The sequence below is a fragment of the Nestor notabilis genome, unplaced genomic scaffold (genome assembly GCF_000696875.1).
Source record: "Nestor notabilis isolate BGI_N333 unplaced genomic scaffold, ASM69687v1 scaffold26947, whole genome shotgun sequence".
Classification (NCBI taxonomy): domain Eukaryota; kingdom Metazoa; phylum Chordata; class Aves; order Psittaciformes; family Psittacidae; genus Nestor; species Nestor notabilis.
This window is the reverse complement of record NW_009935563.1, coordinates 3096-20910: the sequence shown is the minus strand read 5'-3', so window position 1 is coordinate 20910 and position 17815 is coordinate 3096. Positions and strand designations below refer to the sequence as shown.

At 38.3% G+C, this 17815-nt stretch overlaps 1 protein-coding gene across 1 annotated transcript; it reads left to right on the top strand.

Annotated features, from left to right (window-relative positions):
* The first annotated feature begins 836 nt into the window (after positions 1 to 836).
* Positions 837 to 17537, top strand: TMOD3 (tropomodulin 3 (ubiquitous)). The gene is made up of 9 exons (XM_010017910.1): positions 837 to 1024; positions 2492 to 2648; positions 9637 to 9759; positions 10371 to 10460; positions 10963 to 11093; positions 12318 to 12425; positions 13862 to 14005; positions 14356 to 14500; positions 17116 to 17537. Exons 1-9 carry the CDS (start codon positions 899 to 901, stop codon positions 17145 to 17147), a joined length of 1056 nt encoding a protein of 351 aa, XP_010016212.1. The 5' UTR covers positions 837 to 898; the 3' UTR covers positions 17148 to 17537.
* The last annotated feature ends 278 nt before the right edge of the window (positions 17538 to 17815 follow it).

The window sequence follows — 17815 nt, the reverse complement described above, 5'->3', positions numbered from 1 at the left end:
AGCCAAATGCTTAACAACTGTGACTGTTAGAAAAAAGGTTCCCTGTGCTCTCCCTGTCTGTGAGAAGTACTATATAGGCTGCACATCTTCTGAAGGACCCCAGTTTCCTCTAAGTATAATATTTAGTGAGCAGTTAGCAGTCTGTTCTGTATTTTTAATTTTTGGGGGGATTGTAGGGCTGCCTGGAGTGCTGCTACTTAGCAGCTGTATTCCATAAGCCTTTCATCAAGATGTTTTAATTTTCCTTGAACAAAACAATGTTATTTCAATGGCAGTGCTATAATTAACTTGGAGACAAACTTTCTTTGTTCCCTCTGTAGGTGATACACAGGGATATGAGTCAGTAATAAACAATTAGCTTGCCTGTAGTGAAGTTCTCCTTTACTGCTCTCAGCAGCAGCAACAATAAATGTAAAGCATCTTAGCTCTCCTTCTGACTGCGATATCTGTAAAAGAACAGTGGTATTAAGCTGGACTCATAAATACTAGGTGTAGTTGGCATTTATTCCAGCCTGCCCTGCAGCCTGCCCAGCTCTGTGGGAATTATGGCCTTGGTGTTCTCATTGAGAAAACTGGGTCTGGCGTTCATCTGAACATATATATTAGCTTAGCTACTGGTGGAAAAGGGCATGGCAGGACGGGATTCTTGTCAGCGAAGTGGCAAGGTGTAGACAGCTTCCAAGTGCTCTTTGTTTGTTGTAGAGTAACAGGTAGATACGAATACTGGATGAAAAAGCTTTCCTTTCAGAGATGTATTTGGAGGTTGGAGGTGCTTTGTACTTGGGATATTTCCCTTAACTATTGTTACTTCTTTAAAAAACTTTTCTTCTTTTATAGATCTGGTGGAGAATAAGACTTGAGTTTTGAAGTGTTTGAGCAACTTGCTACTGCTCGAGTCATGACGCTCCCATTTCGAAAGGACTTGGACAAGTACAAAGATCTGGATGAGGATGAAATTCTTGGCAAACTTTCAGAAGAAGAATTGAAACAATTGGAAACTGTTTTGGATGATCTTGACCCTGAGGTAGGTATTAGCCAAGAGAACTTTTATTTTCTCATTTGTTTAGAAACTAGTCTGAAATAAGTTGAGACTTTTTTTACTTGTACACTATACTTTTGAACAGTTTTTTCCTAGTCTGCTCATGATCTTATTTACAGATATATTTGTGTATGTAATGTTTCAACTGTTTATTTCCTGTTTGCAATGTGAATGCAACTGCAGTAGAAAAAAATGGAAGAAGGAATTGTCAGGAGGAGCTTTCTGGGACGTATTTATAATAAAAATTGCTTTGAGTTGTGTTCTTGAAAAGAAGGTTTATTGAGAAAGACCTGTTTAACTTCCCTGTTTCCAGTGTTGTCTGGTAAATAGCCCTTCTGCATCCATTTTTGTTTTGTTGCTTCCACCGTTGGAGTTTGATGGGAAAGGGAGAGTGCTGACCTCTTCCAAAGATTCTGGTCCTGTATCTGATAGCCTCAATCTATTCCTATCCTCATGCAGACTTTACAAAGAGGAGGCAAATAATAGCTCAGCTCCTGAATTATGATACCAGGTTGGGGTGTTGAATAAGGAACATTTTAGCCTTCTGTTATAATGAGCTATGTCTTCTACTGATACTCAGCTAATGTCAGAGTCCAAGATGTGTTTTCACCTCCTAATTGTCTGTTCTTGCTTTAATAGTGCCAAGATTAAGTTTAATCTGGATGCTTGGGTGTCATTTAAGAGTATTATGATCACCTGTTTTGTTGCACTGCAAAATATTCTTGATATTTTAATTGGCTTTGGGTTTCTAGACATTTTAACGGAGGAGAACTGGCAAAAGTGATTGGTTGTCCTTTACGACAGTCTGATTTTCAAAATACCATGTTCTTTCCATACTAATATCCTCCTTTTTTTTTTTGTTGTTGTTGTTGCTTGTTTTTTTTTTTTGTTTTTGTTTAGGTTTTTTTTTTTTTTAGCTGAAATATGTTGATGATGGCAAAAAAAACCCCCACCCCACCTTGAATCACATCAAAAGTAGAAATACCCTGTGTTAAATGCCATACAACAGTATAGGCAGTTGTTTTGAAGACTCAGAAACACATGGATGTAAGTGATGGAGGAAGCAGTCTCTTGCTGAATGTCTAAGCTGTAAATAGCTGAGTTTTATTTACTACTTCTCATTTAAACAGTATTCATTCTAGAAAATAAATGCAAATTACCTAGTAACTCTAGTGCTGGGAGCTATTGTACTTAAAGTATTTTTTCAGTCCTCTTCAGAGTGCAGAGTGCTCTATTTTTAAATATATTCTTGGTATATAAAGAACAGATTATCTTGTGTCCTTCCCCTTCCCCAAAAAAAGGAAGTGGGCAAGGGATCAAAGATTGACTAAAAAGGATGATGCACTGCGTCTGAACCTTGAGGAGAGGGAGAAGGAAGAGGGAAATGAAAGTAAGCAGGTGTTCACTCAGACTTCCTAAGCTGTACTTTGTATGCTCCATTTTGTTTTGCAGAATGCACTGCTGCCTGCAGGCTTCCGACAGAAAGACCAGACTGCTAAAAAGGCTTCGGGTCCCTTCGACAGGGAACGGCTCCTGGCGTACTTAGAGAAGCAGGCTCTTGAGCACAAAGACAGGGAAGACTATGTGCCTTTTACAAGAGAAAAGAAAGGTAACGCCACCCTTTCCGGTTGGTGTAGGTGGTTATGAAATCTCTGAAGTGGACTAGCCAGAATTGCTGTGAACCAGAGTTTATCGAAGCACTGGCAGCTCTCATGCTTTTTAACTGGTGGCGTTTCCGAACGAGTGCTGCTGTGCAGAGGCGGGATGCTTCCTGTTCAGGCATTTGTGACGCTGGGGCTGCTGTGCTGTTTGTATCCAGCACAGGAAGGAGACAAGACTCAAAGATTTTATCAGATGACAAAGTTCTGATGGGGGTGGTATCCTCAAAGTAAGAGCTACCCCTGATTTATATCAGTAATAACAAATGCTGCTGTTGTGCCTGTGGTTGATGCCCTGTGGAGCTGGGTACAACAGTAACTTTTGTGATACATTGAAGAAATAGCAGTAGAAAGATGTCGTGGTAGATGATAATGTTCAAAGACATTGTAGGCTGACAAGGCCAGGCAAGTGGTGTATGCAATCATGTTGTTTTTCTAGTATCCTTACTGACAGGTCTAATAAGATTGCATAGTTATTATTAACTAATTACATAGTTAACATCGCAAGCAGCTTTGAAATCTGGCAGTGGTTTGTGGTGAAAAAACCATGGAAACATTTTCCCAATGAGCGGACCCATTATTAAAGCCTGGGATTTTAAATCTTTGTTTTGGATCTAGTCATCTTGCTGACTTGGATGTGAAGTGTTTCCCTTTTCTGGAGAAAATTAAAGAATGTGAATCTTAAATATGTAAGAATAGATTTATTTATTCCCCCCCCAAAGCAAGAGTTCCCAAGTTTGTTGTGACTTACTAAGGCACTACTGGTAGGGACAGAAACTCCCAGTCCTGGGCACATAGGCATAGAATGAGGCTTTTAACTCTTACCTCAGTGTTTGTGTACTGCTTGTGAACCCTAGCTTGTCTGAACCTTCCCCAGCAGCAGGGCAGATCTGCTGCAGTAAGACTTCAGTAAATGGTTTGGTAAGTTGCATTCCAGCTGCCTGAGATGAACAGGCTCATCTCTTCTGAAGGGTTTGAAACCCTTTACTTAATTCTCTGCTGTGAATCGCTGCTTATTTTAGACTAGAGCATTCATCTGCTGAGTTTGTATACATGATTGTGATGGTGGTGTAGATCCCATGCAAAATTTTGCTTGGGGTATTTGTATTTTCTCTTCCCTGTACCAGATAGCTGTTACTTGACAATGTTGGTCTCTCTTTTCCTTTCCTTTGGAAGAGAAATTGTGACTTGATTGTGCTGTGTTGTATGTGATGTACTGCTTCCTCAAGACACTGTGTTTTGCCTTATTTGTGTAGTTTACACTGCTTTCATTGGAAGGTAACTGTGACACTTCTTTGCTTACAGGAGAAAGGGAGTTTGCTGCTTGGATCTCTAAGAGTAACTGAGTTTAGGATAATGCAGTATATTGAATGTAGTGAATTAAATGCTTCTTCAGGCTGTGAGGCTGGGCATGGAGGATTTGCTCTAGTTAGTACTTGGTTTTCTAGTGAGTGCTAGTGCTTCATTCAGATGGGTGGTTCTTTAAAGTCATCTTATGTATACATGCCCATGGAAAACTATTTGTTTGGGGAGATAAAATGTGTGTGAATCATGGAGAAAAACAGAAGGGTCCAGCTGTAATGCAGATCTTGGTTAAGAAAGATCAAATGTCATTTCCTTTATGTAATATAGTAAATAGCAGTCTGCCTTTATGTTGCAATATGTCATACCAGTTCAGTTAGCAAAACTTCCCATATCTTTTAAAAAAACCCTTGCTATTTAATAACATTTTCTACCATAACATTTCAGTACCATAAAAGAAGGGAAAATTATATGAAAAATAAAATTCTTACTTTCATTAAAACTAAAAATATGAAAGAAAACTGACAACTGTAACCTTCAGATTTATAAGTTTTGAGGAGAAAGAGAGATGGATTAGAGTTGCAGCTGTTTTCTTGGTGCCATTTTTGTTGGTCGGGCTTTGCTAAAATACTTGTGTGTGCCTAGGTGATGTCATTGCTCTAACTTTGTCTAATTATTTTATGGAGCAAGAAGGGGAAAATCTCTTTCCTTTTCTGATTCTAGTAGAATGTTCCATGTGGCAATTTGGCCTGCAGGCTTACCAAAGCAGCTTACCCTGGGTTAATTTTAAACAACCTGGCTTGCTAATGATTCTGGTAATCTTATTTCCCTACTACAGTGTAAAGGAAAATCTTCTCTTCCAGTTGTCCTAAGTACCTCATTTTGGGGTAACATTTTATTAAACCAATGTTGCATCATCTTTCCCTGATAGATGATGTGATTTTCTTCAAGTCTTTGGAGCTCTTTTTGCTGTGTGCTATGAAATGTATATGTGAAATAAAGTTTCCTGATAACAGTGATATGAACAGTGCTAAAGAAATGTAAAGTTTAACAATCCCTAAATTATCTTCTGTTGCATTTTTCCACTGCTTGATTTTGTTCCTAAAAGCATTCTTAAAAACATGCTTTGTTTTTAAACACGGTTTAAGGACTTAAGTCACATTCTGTTCTAATTAAGTGCTGAACCATACAGTAAAGCATTGTTCCAGAGATTCATGAGAGCAATGTGGTAATAATTTCAACAAAACTAGCTTTGTCTCAATCTGTGTACGTAAGTATGTCATAAAGATTTTACGAGGCACAGTGCAAGGAGAAGGATCTGTCATCTAAACAGTGAAATGAGGCTTCAGTGCTGAAGGCTCTTGCCCTCCAGTGTGTTCCACACATCTAAGTCTGACCAATACTCATCACTTCTCTTGGAAGAACAAAAGATGATAGTGCACCTGAGATAAAACTGTATCTGACATCAGTAATGTACTTTGTGCTGCCAGTGCAAGGCATTAATGCTTTGCGTTTCTAGCCTTTGCACTCTCCTAATTGTGGCTTTCTCTTCCAGCTCTCCCTCTGCAGTCCTGCTGGAGTATGTTTGTCTGTGTAGATTTGCATTTCATGTAACTTCCTCTTTAATGTTTTTGTTTTGGTGTTTTGTTTTGGGGGTTTTCTCTGCGCTGTCACCCAGTAAGTATTGTTAGGCTGAAACTGTAGTCACCTGGCTAGAGCTCTTTTGTTGCTGCCCTGATCAGTTGTTGCTCTAGATCACCGTTTGCTTCTGTTGCAGTAGGATTTGTGATGCTGTGTTCTGTTTGCCTTTCTATCATTGGTCTTCAAAGGAAGTGTGTTACATGTTTAAAAGGAAGCTAATATTCTGTAGGAGCTCTGGAGAAACAACTTGGTGAATTGACATTCTCCATAGAAGACCACTAGAACAAAATAACATGGGATACTGTAGCCTTAATGTAAAATAGTTTTCTAACTCACTGCTATGTGCTCTGTAATCAGATAATGAGTAACAGTGCAGTTTCTACAGTAAGACCCCGAGGAAGTCACTTGTAAGTGGATTAAAAAAAATACTATTAAATTGTGCTTAGAAGTGAATTGATGAACCCAAGTCTGTCACATGGTAGGAGTCGGTGATTGGTGAATTGCAGATTATATCAGTTTCTGGATTGATGAAACTTTAAGGAACATAAGATGTAAGGAGTTACCAGATGTTGCTCGCTCTTCATGAAGTCACTGATGAGACAAGCTTGTATTCAGTTGTCCTCAGGTGACACTTGATGCTTTTTCTGCAAACAGAGTACTGCAAAGTGGATTTTGGACATTCTTCTGATCTGCAAGTTGAGGTCACTTGCTGCCTAATAGCTTGAGGGTAGGACTGTGGGGTATGTGAGAACAGCACCAGCTCTATGCAGTGAATGGCATCACTGAGCAGATGTGGTTTCTGCAAGGCTTTTAGTCCCACCTTAGATACTGTGAGTCTGTGCATGAAATGTCATGGGCACTTCAACAGACATCATCCAATGGTTTTGCCTTTTCAACAATGTGATTTTGTGGAACTGGGAAGTTCATTCTGTAGCAAAAAAAGCCTGTGAATTAATCCTGGGATGTGTGTATCATTTAACTCCTTAGGCAAAGGCTTAGAAGACCTGAATATATAGTTACTACCAAAAATATGTGAACAACTCTGAAATCTGCCTCTTTTTTTGTTGTATGGCTTAACCTTTGCAGTATCCTTGTTGGCTGAAAAGGAGGATGTCTTGTTCCTTTATGTGGTCAAATCCCTGCTATTTGGAAATGTTCCACTCGAGGGCCAGGAAAGCTATTCAGCTCATGGGCTGCACAGATGTGTAGTCTGTGGGGTTTTTTAAAGCTTACATAAGGGAAGGGAATTGCTAAACTGTCTTGGCAGCAGGCCTTGAGTTAGATCATTGTCCCCAGAGGCACAGGGGTCTTACCTGTTTCTGAGGTATGTTACTAGACGTGGGGAGTGAGGAAGGACTTACTTTCGTATGTGCATGGTAAACCTCTGAACTCTGGGCAAGGATGAGGTGAAGCCAGTGAATGAGACATTATATACACAAGGGTGTGACCTGTTTTGTAACAAAAACTGCTCCTGACCCAGTTCATGTGACTGCAGTTGGCTGCAATGAACATTTCTGGAGGAGAGTGGCTTTTAACATTTTTGCTTTAATAAAAACCGGGTATACTTGTGGCTCTTTAGGTTACCTTAAGAGTCAGGCATGTATGGCTAAATTCTGTCTTATGAAGGAAATGTTTAGAACCAGAAGTTCCTAACCTGTGTATTGAAGAATTACAGTAACACCAGGAAAAGCAGTTTTTTGTGAGTACTGTGTGGTGAACCAGGCAGAATTTTCATGAAGTTGCTTTTAACTGAGATGAGTTTCCTTCTCTCACTCGCAGCCTGCTGATAAAGGATGACATGAATGAAGGCTCAGGTGCTCGCATCACACTTCCCTCCTCCCTCCTTGTACTCTGAGATCCTCACTTTTTTACTGGCCTGTATTACTGAGGGAAAACAACACATAGCTAATGAAAGGCTTTAGATCATGTATACACTTTTCAGAGGTTAATGAAAACCTCATCAAACATTCTCTTCTCTTCTGAAAATTACAAGTTTATTCTCTCCCCAGTGGGTGGTAGTGGTACAATGGGAGTAGAAATGCATTATACCAATTATATCAAAATAATCTTCAACATTTGCTGCTGGAGCCTTCAATTTATGAAGGTTTTCTTCATAAATCATTTATTCTTCCAGAATCACCACAACCATAGTTACTTCTGCACTGTCCTGAGGTGTGGGTGGTAATGCATGTCAGCTGCTTTCAGCTGCTGTTTGTAGTCAATACAGTTATGTAAGGAGATTTATTTTCTGCTTCTGACTATGGATAACGACCATTTATACAACTTTGCAAAGAAATAGCAACCCAGGAACAAAAATACTGTGTTGCTAGCAACAGACCTTTGTCATCAGACTGTGTTGTCAGGGCAAAACCTGATATGCTTCTTTGTAATCTGTGCTAGTGGTCATGCATTAAGTTCCTATAAAAAGAAAATGAACTACATACTATTGTAATCTAGGATAGGGATTTAGAGAGAGAGAAAAGGTGGATGGGTTTTGTTATGCTTTTACGGGTTTTGTGTCCTGCTGTGGGACCCAGGAGCTGACTTCAGGCATTGCTTTCCACAAGTGGTGAATCCAAAATCCTGCTTTGTTGGAATTTCCCAGAAATAAAACTGAAATATCCCTATAAAGCTTCTTGTCACTGGGAGGTATTTAAAAATGCTAAACTTAGTCTTAGTACAAACATGTAACAAGATATGCTTGTATGCAGTTCAAGTTAAAAATGTCTTAGGCGTCTGGCCAGCTGATTCTGGTGCATGGTGGGTTTTCATCATGTAATTGGGATGAGCTTAGTGTGATTCATGTGCAGAAATGTTTTATAGCTATAGATATGGAAGAGGGTGGGTACCTGGATTAGCACTGAGACTTCACAGGAAGATTATCAACACCACTTCCTAACCCAGGAAAGGCAGTTGGAGCTCCTTTCCCACAGCTCTGTCTGCTGATAGCTCGGGCAACTTGGGAAGTTTGAAAAACTTTGAGTAACTGTTAAGATGAGAGTCACAGTTTTCTAGATGTGAAATACTTGCATCAAATGCATCACTTTTATTGTCTCATACAGTACAGTGTCATGTTAATTTGTCCTGAACCGCAGCACCCCTTACCTCTCCTGGGTTCTTAACCAGTGGCAGACTTCTTAGTTCTGAAAGGTCAATTCTAAATCATTCTAATCTGAACTGATTCCGAATAACTGTTAGTTTTCTCATATTCTGATTTCTTACCCTAACTTTTCAGCTGAAGATATATGCAGGATTTAGGCATTCTAAACGGAGGTCTACGTAGTTAGCATGCCTCCTAGAATAGCTCTTCCCATTACCTGTCCTTAATGACTACAAAGTTTGTGCAGAATGTGGTATTACCACTGCTCCTTTTTCCATTGAATCTTCTGTGACCGTTCTAACTATCATTTTAGAAAATAGTGTCATTGGCAGAGTAATCTGTTGTCCCCTTTTGTGCTGTTCACTGACCGTGGTTTTCTCAAGCAGCTCGGGCATCTCCCTTTTCTACTTAAAAATTGAGTTAACGTCTGAAATCAGAAATACCATTTACGCTGTAAAACTGCAGTGAATACTCAGGTCCATGATTTCAGATGATACTTTGCTATGTTCTCTCTGACACATTCAGATTACAGTTCTGCCTGGGTCCCTTTCACCCTTGAGAGGAAAGTGGTCCTCATTCTCTAGCGATACTAAATTTTCCTTATAGGCACTTTACCTAGGCTCTTTGAAATGTGTAAAGGAGGCTTATATTTATATATTTCTAATCCTTAGGCAAGAAACGAATGATTGGAGTCATGATACAGACGTCATATTCCTGTTCGTGTTCTTTCCCCGTATCCGACTTTTGAAGAAGAAACCTCATTTCTTTATGTTGTCCTTGGTGTGGTGCTCTTCTCAAGATTTACGTAATACATATTCCATAAATACAGAAAAGAATAAAGATAAGTTGCAATATAATATGAAATAACGTCAGACTTTTCATTTTCTTTATTCCAGGGAAAATATTTATCCCCAAGCAAAAGCCTGTACAGTCTTACGCAGAAGAAAAATTCACTCTTGATCCAGAACTGGAGGAAGCCTTGACCAGTGCCACAGACACAGAATTAGGTGACCTTGCAGGTTAGTTGTATTTGAAATACGAATGGGCTGGTGTGTATTTAGACAAGAAAGATCTATAATTAATGTGTTTGTGTATTTGTTCTTTGAAATGTGACTAGAGGAAGTTGTGTTTGTGATAGAAACTAGATCATGTTATAGTCAGCTTGCTTGTAGTGTGTCAACTTTGTTACTTTGTGATAACTTACAGGAAAGGAGATTATTTTGGCCTGCAAAAGATGCCTGGTTTTCAAACTCAACCCCTCTAAGCTCATTCTTCAGACTGGCTGGGGTTTCTTGTGTATGGTACTACTTTTTTTTGTATGCAGAATGTGCTACTATGTACCTCTATTCTTAAAGCTTATGTCAGTAATTTTGTCACTGAGCTGCACTTTTAAGCTTGATGCTTGAACTTGCTGAGGTCAAATCTAAGATGTGAAAGACCGCTTAAAAGTCTGCAATTAATTATTTTTTTCTACTTTTCTTTAAATGATTAAGCGATTGAATAGCTTATTGTTCTGATAACGGGGTGTTTTACAAGCACCAGTTGTTATTAAAGGAACTCTGAACCTGAGCTGAATTAATCAGAAACAGTAAAATTGTTTTATTTGCTTTTTCTTTTTATCCTTTTACAGCTATACTGGGAATGTCCAACTTGATAACAAACAATCAGTTCTGTGATGTAGTAGGAAGCAGTAATGGGGTTGACAAAGACAGCTTCTCAAGTAAGTGTGTACACAAGTGCTAGATAAATGAGTTCTTTGTACTACACACAGTTACTATAGTATTAACTATTTTCTGTTGCACTAGCACTCTTTAGTCTTGAGCTGGAAATGTGCATGTCTAAAATATTGCCAATTGAATTCTGGCAAAAGTGGAATTAAAATGTGTATTGCAATTTATTCTAATTTTGTGTCACTTTTGGGGGATAAAAGTAGGCAAAAACATGTATTTGTGTCTGTTGGGTCTTAGGTTTCATGTTTGTGTTTGTAATGCAACTCCTATATGCTTTCTGGTGTGGAAGGAAAGCAGGAAGGCTGTGAGAGCCTTTGGAAAAGAGTAGAACTTTATGAAAATATAGTCAGGAGAGGATGGTATGCTATTTGGGTGGGGGAGAGATGTAAAGATCAATGATCTTTAAAAACAGAAAATATTTAGTATGTGTATCATTTATTCACAGCGAAGGATGTGACCTGTTTGATTACAATTAAATGCTTTACTTTTCAGATATAGTAAAAGGTGAAAAAATGTTGCCTGTTTTTGATGAGCCACCAAATCCCACAAATGTAGAGGAAACTCTGCAAAGGATTAAAGATAATGATTCTCGTCTTGTTGAAGTTAATCTAAATAACATCAAGGTAATTACCTGAAGCCTGCAGTAAATATGCTGCTTTTGCTCAGTAGAAGATACTTCAAATTGCAAAACTCTGCATGAGAGTTTTGCAGCTTAAAACTCGTAAGAGAGCATGTCAGGTTTGTACTAAGTAAAGCAGCCTTTCTGCTAAGTGTTGTAGTGTTTGTGTAATCTCAGAAACCCAGAGCTAAACCGATAAGCCATCTTGGTTTCTTTTGCCAAATGTGTATTTAAAGTCTTAGATTTTCTCACTGCCCAGATTTCTGTTGCTGCCAAGTTGGCAACGGTTCCAGCAGTTCACCATCATGGAGTTAACTTCTTTGAATCCTTTATCCTTGATGAAGCAATGTGCTCTCAGTTACTACTGTTGCAGACAACGTGATGTTTGTACCTGACATTCTTACAATTCTTTTATAAAAGAGCTGTTGGCAATTAGGGCAGCTTCTGCTCGTAAGTGTAACAGTTGTGTTTTAAACATGGCTAAAACTTTTGCACATCTGTGTGAAAGAAAACAAAGCTGTAACACTCTTGACTTACAGTGCAGACAGCAGTGACAGACTGGTATCTGCAGCCTCACTACCAGCCTGGCATATTTGTTGCCCTTACTAAAGGAAGAAAGTAAAATGTGTTTAAGAATATTGTACAATAGAGACATGCTAGCCAAAATAAATGCCTAAAAAGGCAATAGAACAAAATTTCTGATACAATAAACTGAGAAATTTGCTACCCTAATTATCTAAAATTACTCCTTTCAAGCTTGGTTACTACTACACTCACTGTAAAAGCTTATCAAGCTATGCATTGGCAAATTCTGGAATTATACTTAAAATAACACGGAGAATGAAATGCTAATGGTTTCACCAGTCCAAAGCTCTAAATGCTTTTATATTTGTGAGAGGTTAATTTGATGCAGGTGGCAGAATGTTCATTCATGTATATTTTGCTCAGTAACAGTTCCAAGTCAGCTAAATAATTTTTAACACTTATATTACTGCAATTGTGTCAATGTAGTAAAGATGACTTTGCTTTATAGAATTGAGACTCTAATAGCCGTTGTATCTTAAATACAGCTTTGCTGCATGTGTAGCCTTTACTGTGAGACTGCTGGAGAACAGTGATAGTTAATATAGTACATTTTGCCATAAAGAGAATAAGATAATGGAAGAAGTTGGGGGGAGGGGATAAACTTGCATATCTCAAGAGAGTGAAATGCTATTTTTAATTCAAGAACATACCAATTCCAACACTGAAAGAATTTGCAAAAGCCTTAGAAACCAACACGCATGTGAAGAATTTCAGCCTTGCGGCCACCCGAAGCAATGACCCTGTTGCTGTTGTAAGTACTCTTGCTGATGTGCTTAAGCAGGGTGCAGGGGAAGTTGGGATGGAAAGACAATGGTGAGGGATTGAGTTGAATCCTGTTTAAATATTTAGAGATGAAAATGATTAAATTCTGTTACCCTGTAAAGTATGTTCTCTTCAACAAACCTTTGTTGTACCAAAGTTGGTAAGTGATTGCTAGTTGACTAACATGCAGCCATGCATCAGATGTGTGAGTGAGAATTCCTTTTTTGCAGTCCCTGCCCCTTGATTTTTCATTTTGTTAACTTCCTATTTTTCTTTTTTTCCTAATTGTTTACTTCCTAATGTTCATTCCAGGAGCCAGTAGTATATTCAAAATTAACTTTAAAAGAAACACATTTGAGGACTGGAAAAGCTCATAACCCTTTTCAACTAACTACAGTTTTTACAGTGTAAAGCACCTGTTTCTCTGATATCCCTGCTACCAAAGATTGGCTTAAAGCATTGGCATATAAAGCATGACATTAGTGAAGGTATCTAGTTTGACACAATGCAAACTTGAGCATTTGTCATCTGGTCCTGTTTTTCTGATGTTGAATTAAAAGCACTATCTGATTTATTTACAAATAAAGAGGTAAGAAAATGTCTCTAACTTTTGCCAGGACAATCCTCTGCATTTGTTTTAATTTCAAATTAGAAAGAAAACTATTTTGAAAGACTCCATTGAATGAACATTAGAGAGCATTGGTTTGGGTCAGTTACAAATTTCCTTCTCAGTAGAACTGAAACATTTGCAATGGCCTGTAAAGGCTTCTTTTCCCAGGTGTGGTTTTCTTGGAGTATTTTTGCATTGTGACTTGATACAAAAATATTTCAAAGGTTATGGTTTTTATGACAGTGAACCTCAGCAGTTACTTTTTCTTGGTTTTTTATTTTCTCAGAAATAAGATCCGAGTGTATGCCATTTCCATAAGAGTGCTTTCAGCTGCATCCTGGTGCTGTGCTTATAGCTTTGAGTTTTACCTCTTCCTACCAAATCTGTAGACACAGCATTTTGCAAGTCAGATCTCCTGTTTACAAATCAACCATATCTAATTCTTCTTTCACTTGACTAATACCCTTTCTTTGGCCTTTACTTAGCAGCTTGCATTACTCATTGTATACTGTGAAGGCTGACAAAATGGAATTGGTCCAATATGCTAATTTCAGACAATTTATATTCTGTGTAGCTTTTTAGTTTGTAATGAGAAAGGGCTTTTCTTGACTTAATACTATTTAAAAGGAGAATGTAGATAATGCCTGGTTGAAGACTCACTTCAGTCTCAGTAAGTGAAAACTTGCAAAGTTACGCCGCGCATCTGTGGACTTGTTGCTCCTATTGAACTAGTTTAGTGGAAAAGGTCATCACTGTGTGCTATGATGTACCGTAGCAAAATCTGAAAGTTTAATGATGCTTTCTTGCGTTCAAAGGCTCTTGCAGATATGCTGAGAGTAAACAGAAAATTAAAAAGTTTAAACATAGAATCAAACTTCATCACTGGAGTTGGAATTCTGGCACTGGTCGATGCACTGAAAGACAACGAAACATTGACAGAGATCAAAATTGACAATCAGGTAAGTGAGGTGGGGGTAATATCGTAGTCAGAAACAGTCTCTCCTAGTTGACTGAGTATTTTTAGAAGGCAGCTTGTGATAAACTTTCCATAATACTTCGCTTTTAAATACCTTAACCCCATGAATTATCATCTGTAAGATTCTCAGAAGCATCCCATTGAAGTTGATTCTTGGTCACTTCTGTGCTTGCTTGTGCTTTAAAGCACACAAATATATTTTGTGACCTGCTGCCTTTTAGATTAATCAAAATGGATCTGTGTTTGTTGACTGATGTAATGAAAGTATTCTGATCTCTTTTAGGCTGAATGCACATAAGCTCTCTTGTCTTTGTGTATCTTTTATTTTAACAGAGGCAGCAGCTGGGCACAATTGCAGAAGTAGAAATTGCCAAGATGCTCGAAGAAAACACCAAGATCCTCAAATTTGGATACCATTTCACACAACAGGGACCTCGAGCCAGGGCAGCTGCAGCTATCACAAAAAATAATGATTTGGGTAAGTCCTGTCAGCAGAGAATGACTATTAAATGAATGTGTGTGTGGTGCAGGTGTCTGGTTTTTTTTCTGCTCTTCTGTTGACATTACCAGGATAGCAAAATACGAAGTACGTCAGCTTCAGATTTATCCTGTGCTTTATTCCTACTCTTCTATTGCTGCTTGATATTCTTTTATGTTGTTGCAGGGTGTTCAGGTGAATGAACTGTGTATTTTTAGCACAGTCTAGAACAAGAACATTCAAATTCTACAGGAGTTGTGGCAAAGAGAGGGAAAATAATATTTTTGATGAGTTTTCTTGAGATAAGATTCATCACTTCTTTGAGAGTGAAATTAATAGTGCAGGATGCTGCCATTAATGCCAGCACACCCTGTCTCAGTTGGATTGCTTGAGCAAGGAAACTGCACGTACTGTCATGTGCAGAAGCTTGGGCTGGGTATGTCTTCCCTCATGGTTCTCTTCATGCACAGGTACCTTCCCTGCCTCTCTGAAAGGTAGCTTGCAGCAGTGGCATCTTTATTTGCTGCAGTAAGTTTTGTTGGAGTTTATCTGTTAGAATCCTAACTAAGTGGACCAGCAGAGAATTGGTTAGTAAAATAGCACATGAATGGAAATCATTTGTGTAATAATGTCAAATACTTGAAGCTCTCAATTACAAGAAGATAACGTAGTCCATCTATTTCAATAGAACTACATTTTAAAACTCCATTTAATTAAACCTTTTGGCTTTAGATGCTTTTTGGTAAGGATTACACATCTGAGCGTGAAAATGGGCCGCTAAAATGGGCCAGTTTAGTAGGACTAGTAGTTCAGGGACACATTAGAGAGAATGACAGGAAATTAGAATTTGGTTTAAAGAGCTCTTCCACTCTGACTAAAGTTTAAAGTGGAGGAGAACAGCTCTGAAAGAGATGGTGGAGGAGTAAAGAATAGTGCATAGAGAAGACACTCGGACACTGCGTAATTCTTTCTCTAGATTTTAAACCAGTTATTCTTATCTTTTTGTCCTAATGCTCTGCTTTCTTGTAAGGTTTCTTTTTTCACTACTTCTCATTTTGGTGTTTGACGGTTGGAAATCTATGTTTCTATTGATATCTTGCCTTTTTTCTTTGCTTTCTTAGTCTGGAGTATGCGAGTAAAAGTTTCTGCAAATACCCTTTCATCTCTCCAGCCCTGAAGCTACAGAGACAGCTTACGCTGAATACCCAGTTGGGTACTGAGCACTGAAAACTGGGATGTTCAAAGTATCTCATTTCTGTCTTTGTACGTTTCTTCTAAAAAACAGTCTACATCATCTTTCTCCTTTGCTTACGCTGTGTAGTACTTCCCTTTCCTTTGTCTGAAACTGTGTATGTGTTGCTTTGAACTGCATGATTGGAGAAGTCTAAGGTTGAAAACTTCCATCTGTTCTGTGACTTGATGGAAGCAGTTGTACATAACTGCTGTCACTGAAAATGATTTGGATTCAAATGGAGGTAATGGCTTTAAACAAACAGAGGACAGATTTGGATAAGGTACTAGGAAAAAATTCTTCCCTGTGAGGGTGCTGAGGCGCTGCCACAGGTTCCCCAGAGAAGCTGGGGCTGCCCCATCCCTGGCAGTGTTCAAGGCCAGGTTGGACACAGGGGCTTGGAGCAACCTTGTCTAGTGGAAGGTGTCCCTGCACATGGCCTGGGATTGGAACCAGATGAGCTTTATGGTCCCATCCAAACCATTCTATGATTCTGTGATAAGTCTATGGGTTATTCTTAAAGTAAGCACTACCTTTGATTTGTAAATAGTAAAATCCTAGTGAGATTTTATTCTGATTGTTTCTTTAAACTGTATTTAAAGCATTTCTTGAGACAGGAAGAGAGAGGCTAAACAAAACAGTTTTGCCTCTGTTATTTTGATCTGAAGGTGAAGATCAATTCAGATTGCAAATACCTATAAAACTGCATGATTTCCAATGAGTGGATTTGAGAACAGAGTCACTTTGTGTATAGATGTGCTTGCTAATGGATATTAATTGAAATGCCCTGTGTAATTTTGAAGACAGTTAGCCTTATGTCTGCACAGATAGGGAAAACACAATTTGATAGGGGGAAGAAAGAAAATATCAATTAAAACCACTACAAACAATAAGCAAAACTCCAGTCATTCAGTCAGTCTTGCATATTCTTAAGTCTAAACAGCATGTGAGCTTTTAGTGATTTTATTCATAAATGTCACTTGCATTTTTTGACAATTGAATATTTTTATTAACAAACTGAATGTTTTAGGCTATTGAATGTAACATTTTTTTGGTGACGTGTATAAATCATATTAGATGCACTGTGAAACTCTTGTACTGTTTCTTTTGAAGCCATGTACATTTCAGTAAGAAAGCTGCAATGTATAAAAAGAGTAGTGGCTAAATCTGCTTACCAAGCAAAATCATTGTTTCCCACAAGTCTCTCCTCACAAGTATTTGAAGCTGTTCCTGCATAAGGCAATAAGCACTGCTAAAGCATAAGCTTAAAATGATGGATAATACTCTGCTAATTACCAACTTTATGTAGCAACTTCATGTTGTAGAAATAATGAAGAGTAGTTAAAATGATAAACACTAAACCCCTTTTTCTCTCCTGTTACAGTTCGCAAGAGGAGGGTTGAAGGAGACATCTAGCAGATCTTCTTGTCAGAACTGTATGGAGATTTCAAGGGTCGTCCACACACGGTCATCACTGTGGGCTTTGGCAATGTTGGACTACATTTACCTGGGTTAGAAGGGAAAAGACTGGAAACCCCATTCCTTTTAAAGCAAAGCTGTGTGAATAATCTGCTGGTATGCTTCACGTTTTTCAGATTGAGACACAGCAACTGCACCAGTTTCTGTACCACAGTTTTTGATTGGGTTTTTTTAAGACTTTTTTTGTATTTCAAGACTTTGGCAGTGCTTTCTACTAAAAATGTAATTGCAAATCAATGTTATAATTGTTTGTAGTCAAAGAATGGCACATTCAAAATCACTAGTCAGATAATGACCCAATTGAAATGTTTGTTAGAAAATCTGGGGGTGCTAATTTACATGGAGGGGTGTGTATATTCTTGGAAACAATGCATTAGTGATAAGGGATTCTTCACACAACAGTCTCATTGTGTAGAGCTCTTCAGCCTTGTTCATGCACTGAAGAGAAATTTTTCACAGTTATCTCAATTGTAATTCTACTTTTTATTAGTTCTTGATACTGTGACTAATTAAAGACATCCCTTTAAACCTAACAAAAATAAATTGGTGAAGGACTTTTCCAAGAGATTTGAGGGACTAATAAAAAATTGGAAGCCTTGAAATAA

Bases quoted from the DNA above. Each gene is read 5' to 3' on its own strand.
- TMOD3 (XM_010017910.1), top strand. From the start codon at position 899: ATGACGCTCCCATTTCGAAAGGACTTGGACAAGTACAAAGATCTGGAT. The intron at 10,461-10,962 runs GTAAGTGTGTAC...TTTACTTTTCAG, and splicing joins TGACAAAGACAGCTTCTCAA to ATATAGTAAAAGGTGAAAAA. The intron at 12,426-13,861 runs GTAAGTACTCTT...TTGCGTTCAAAG, and splicing joins GCAATGACCCTGTTGCTGTT to GCTCTTGCAGATATGCTGAG.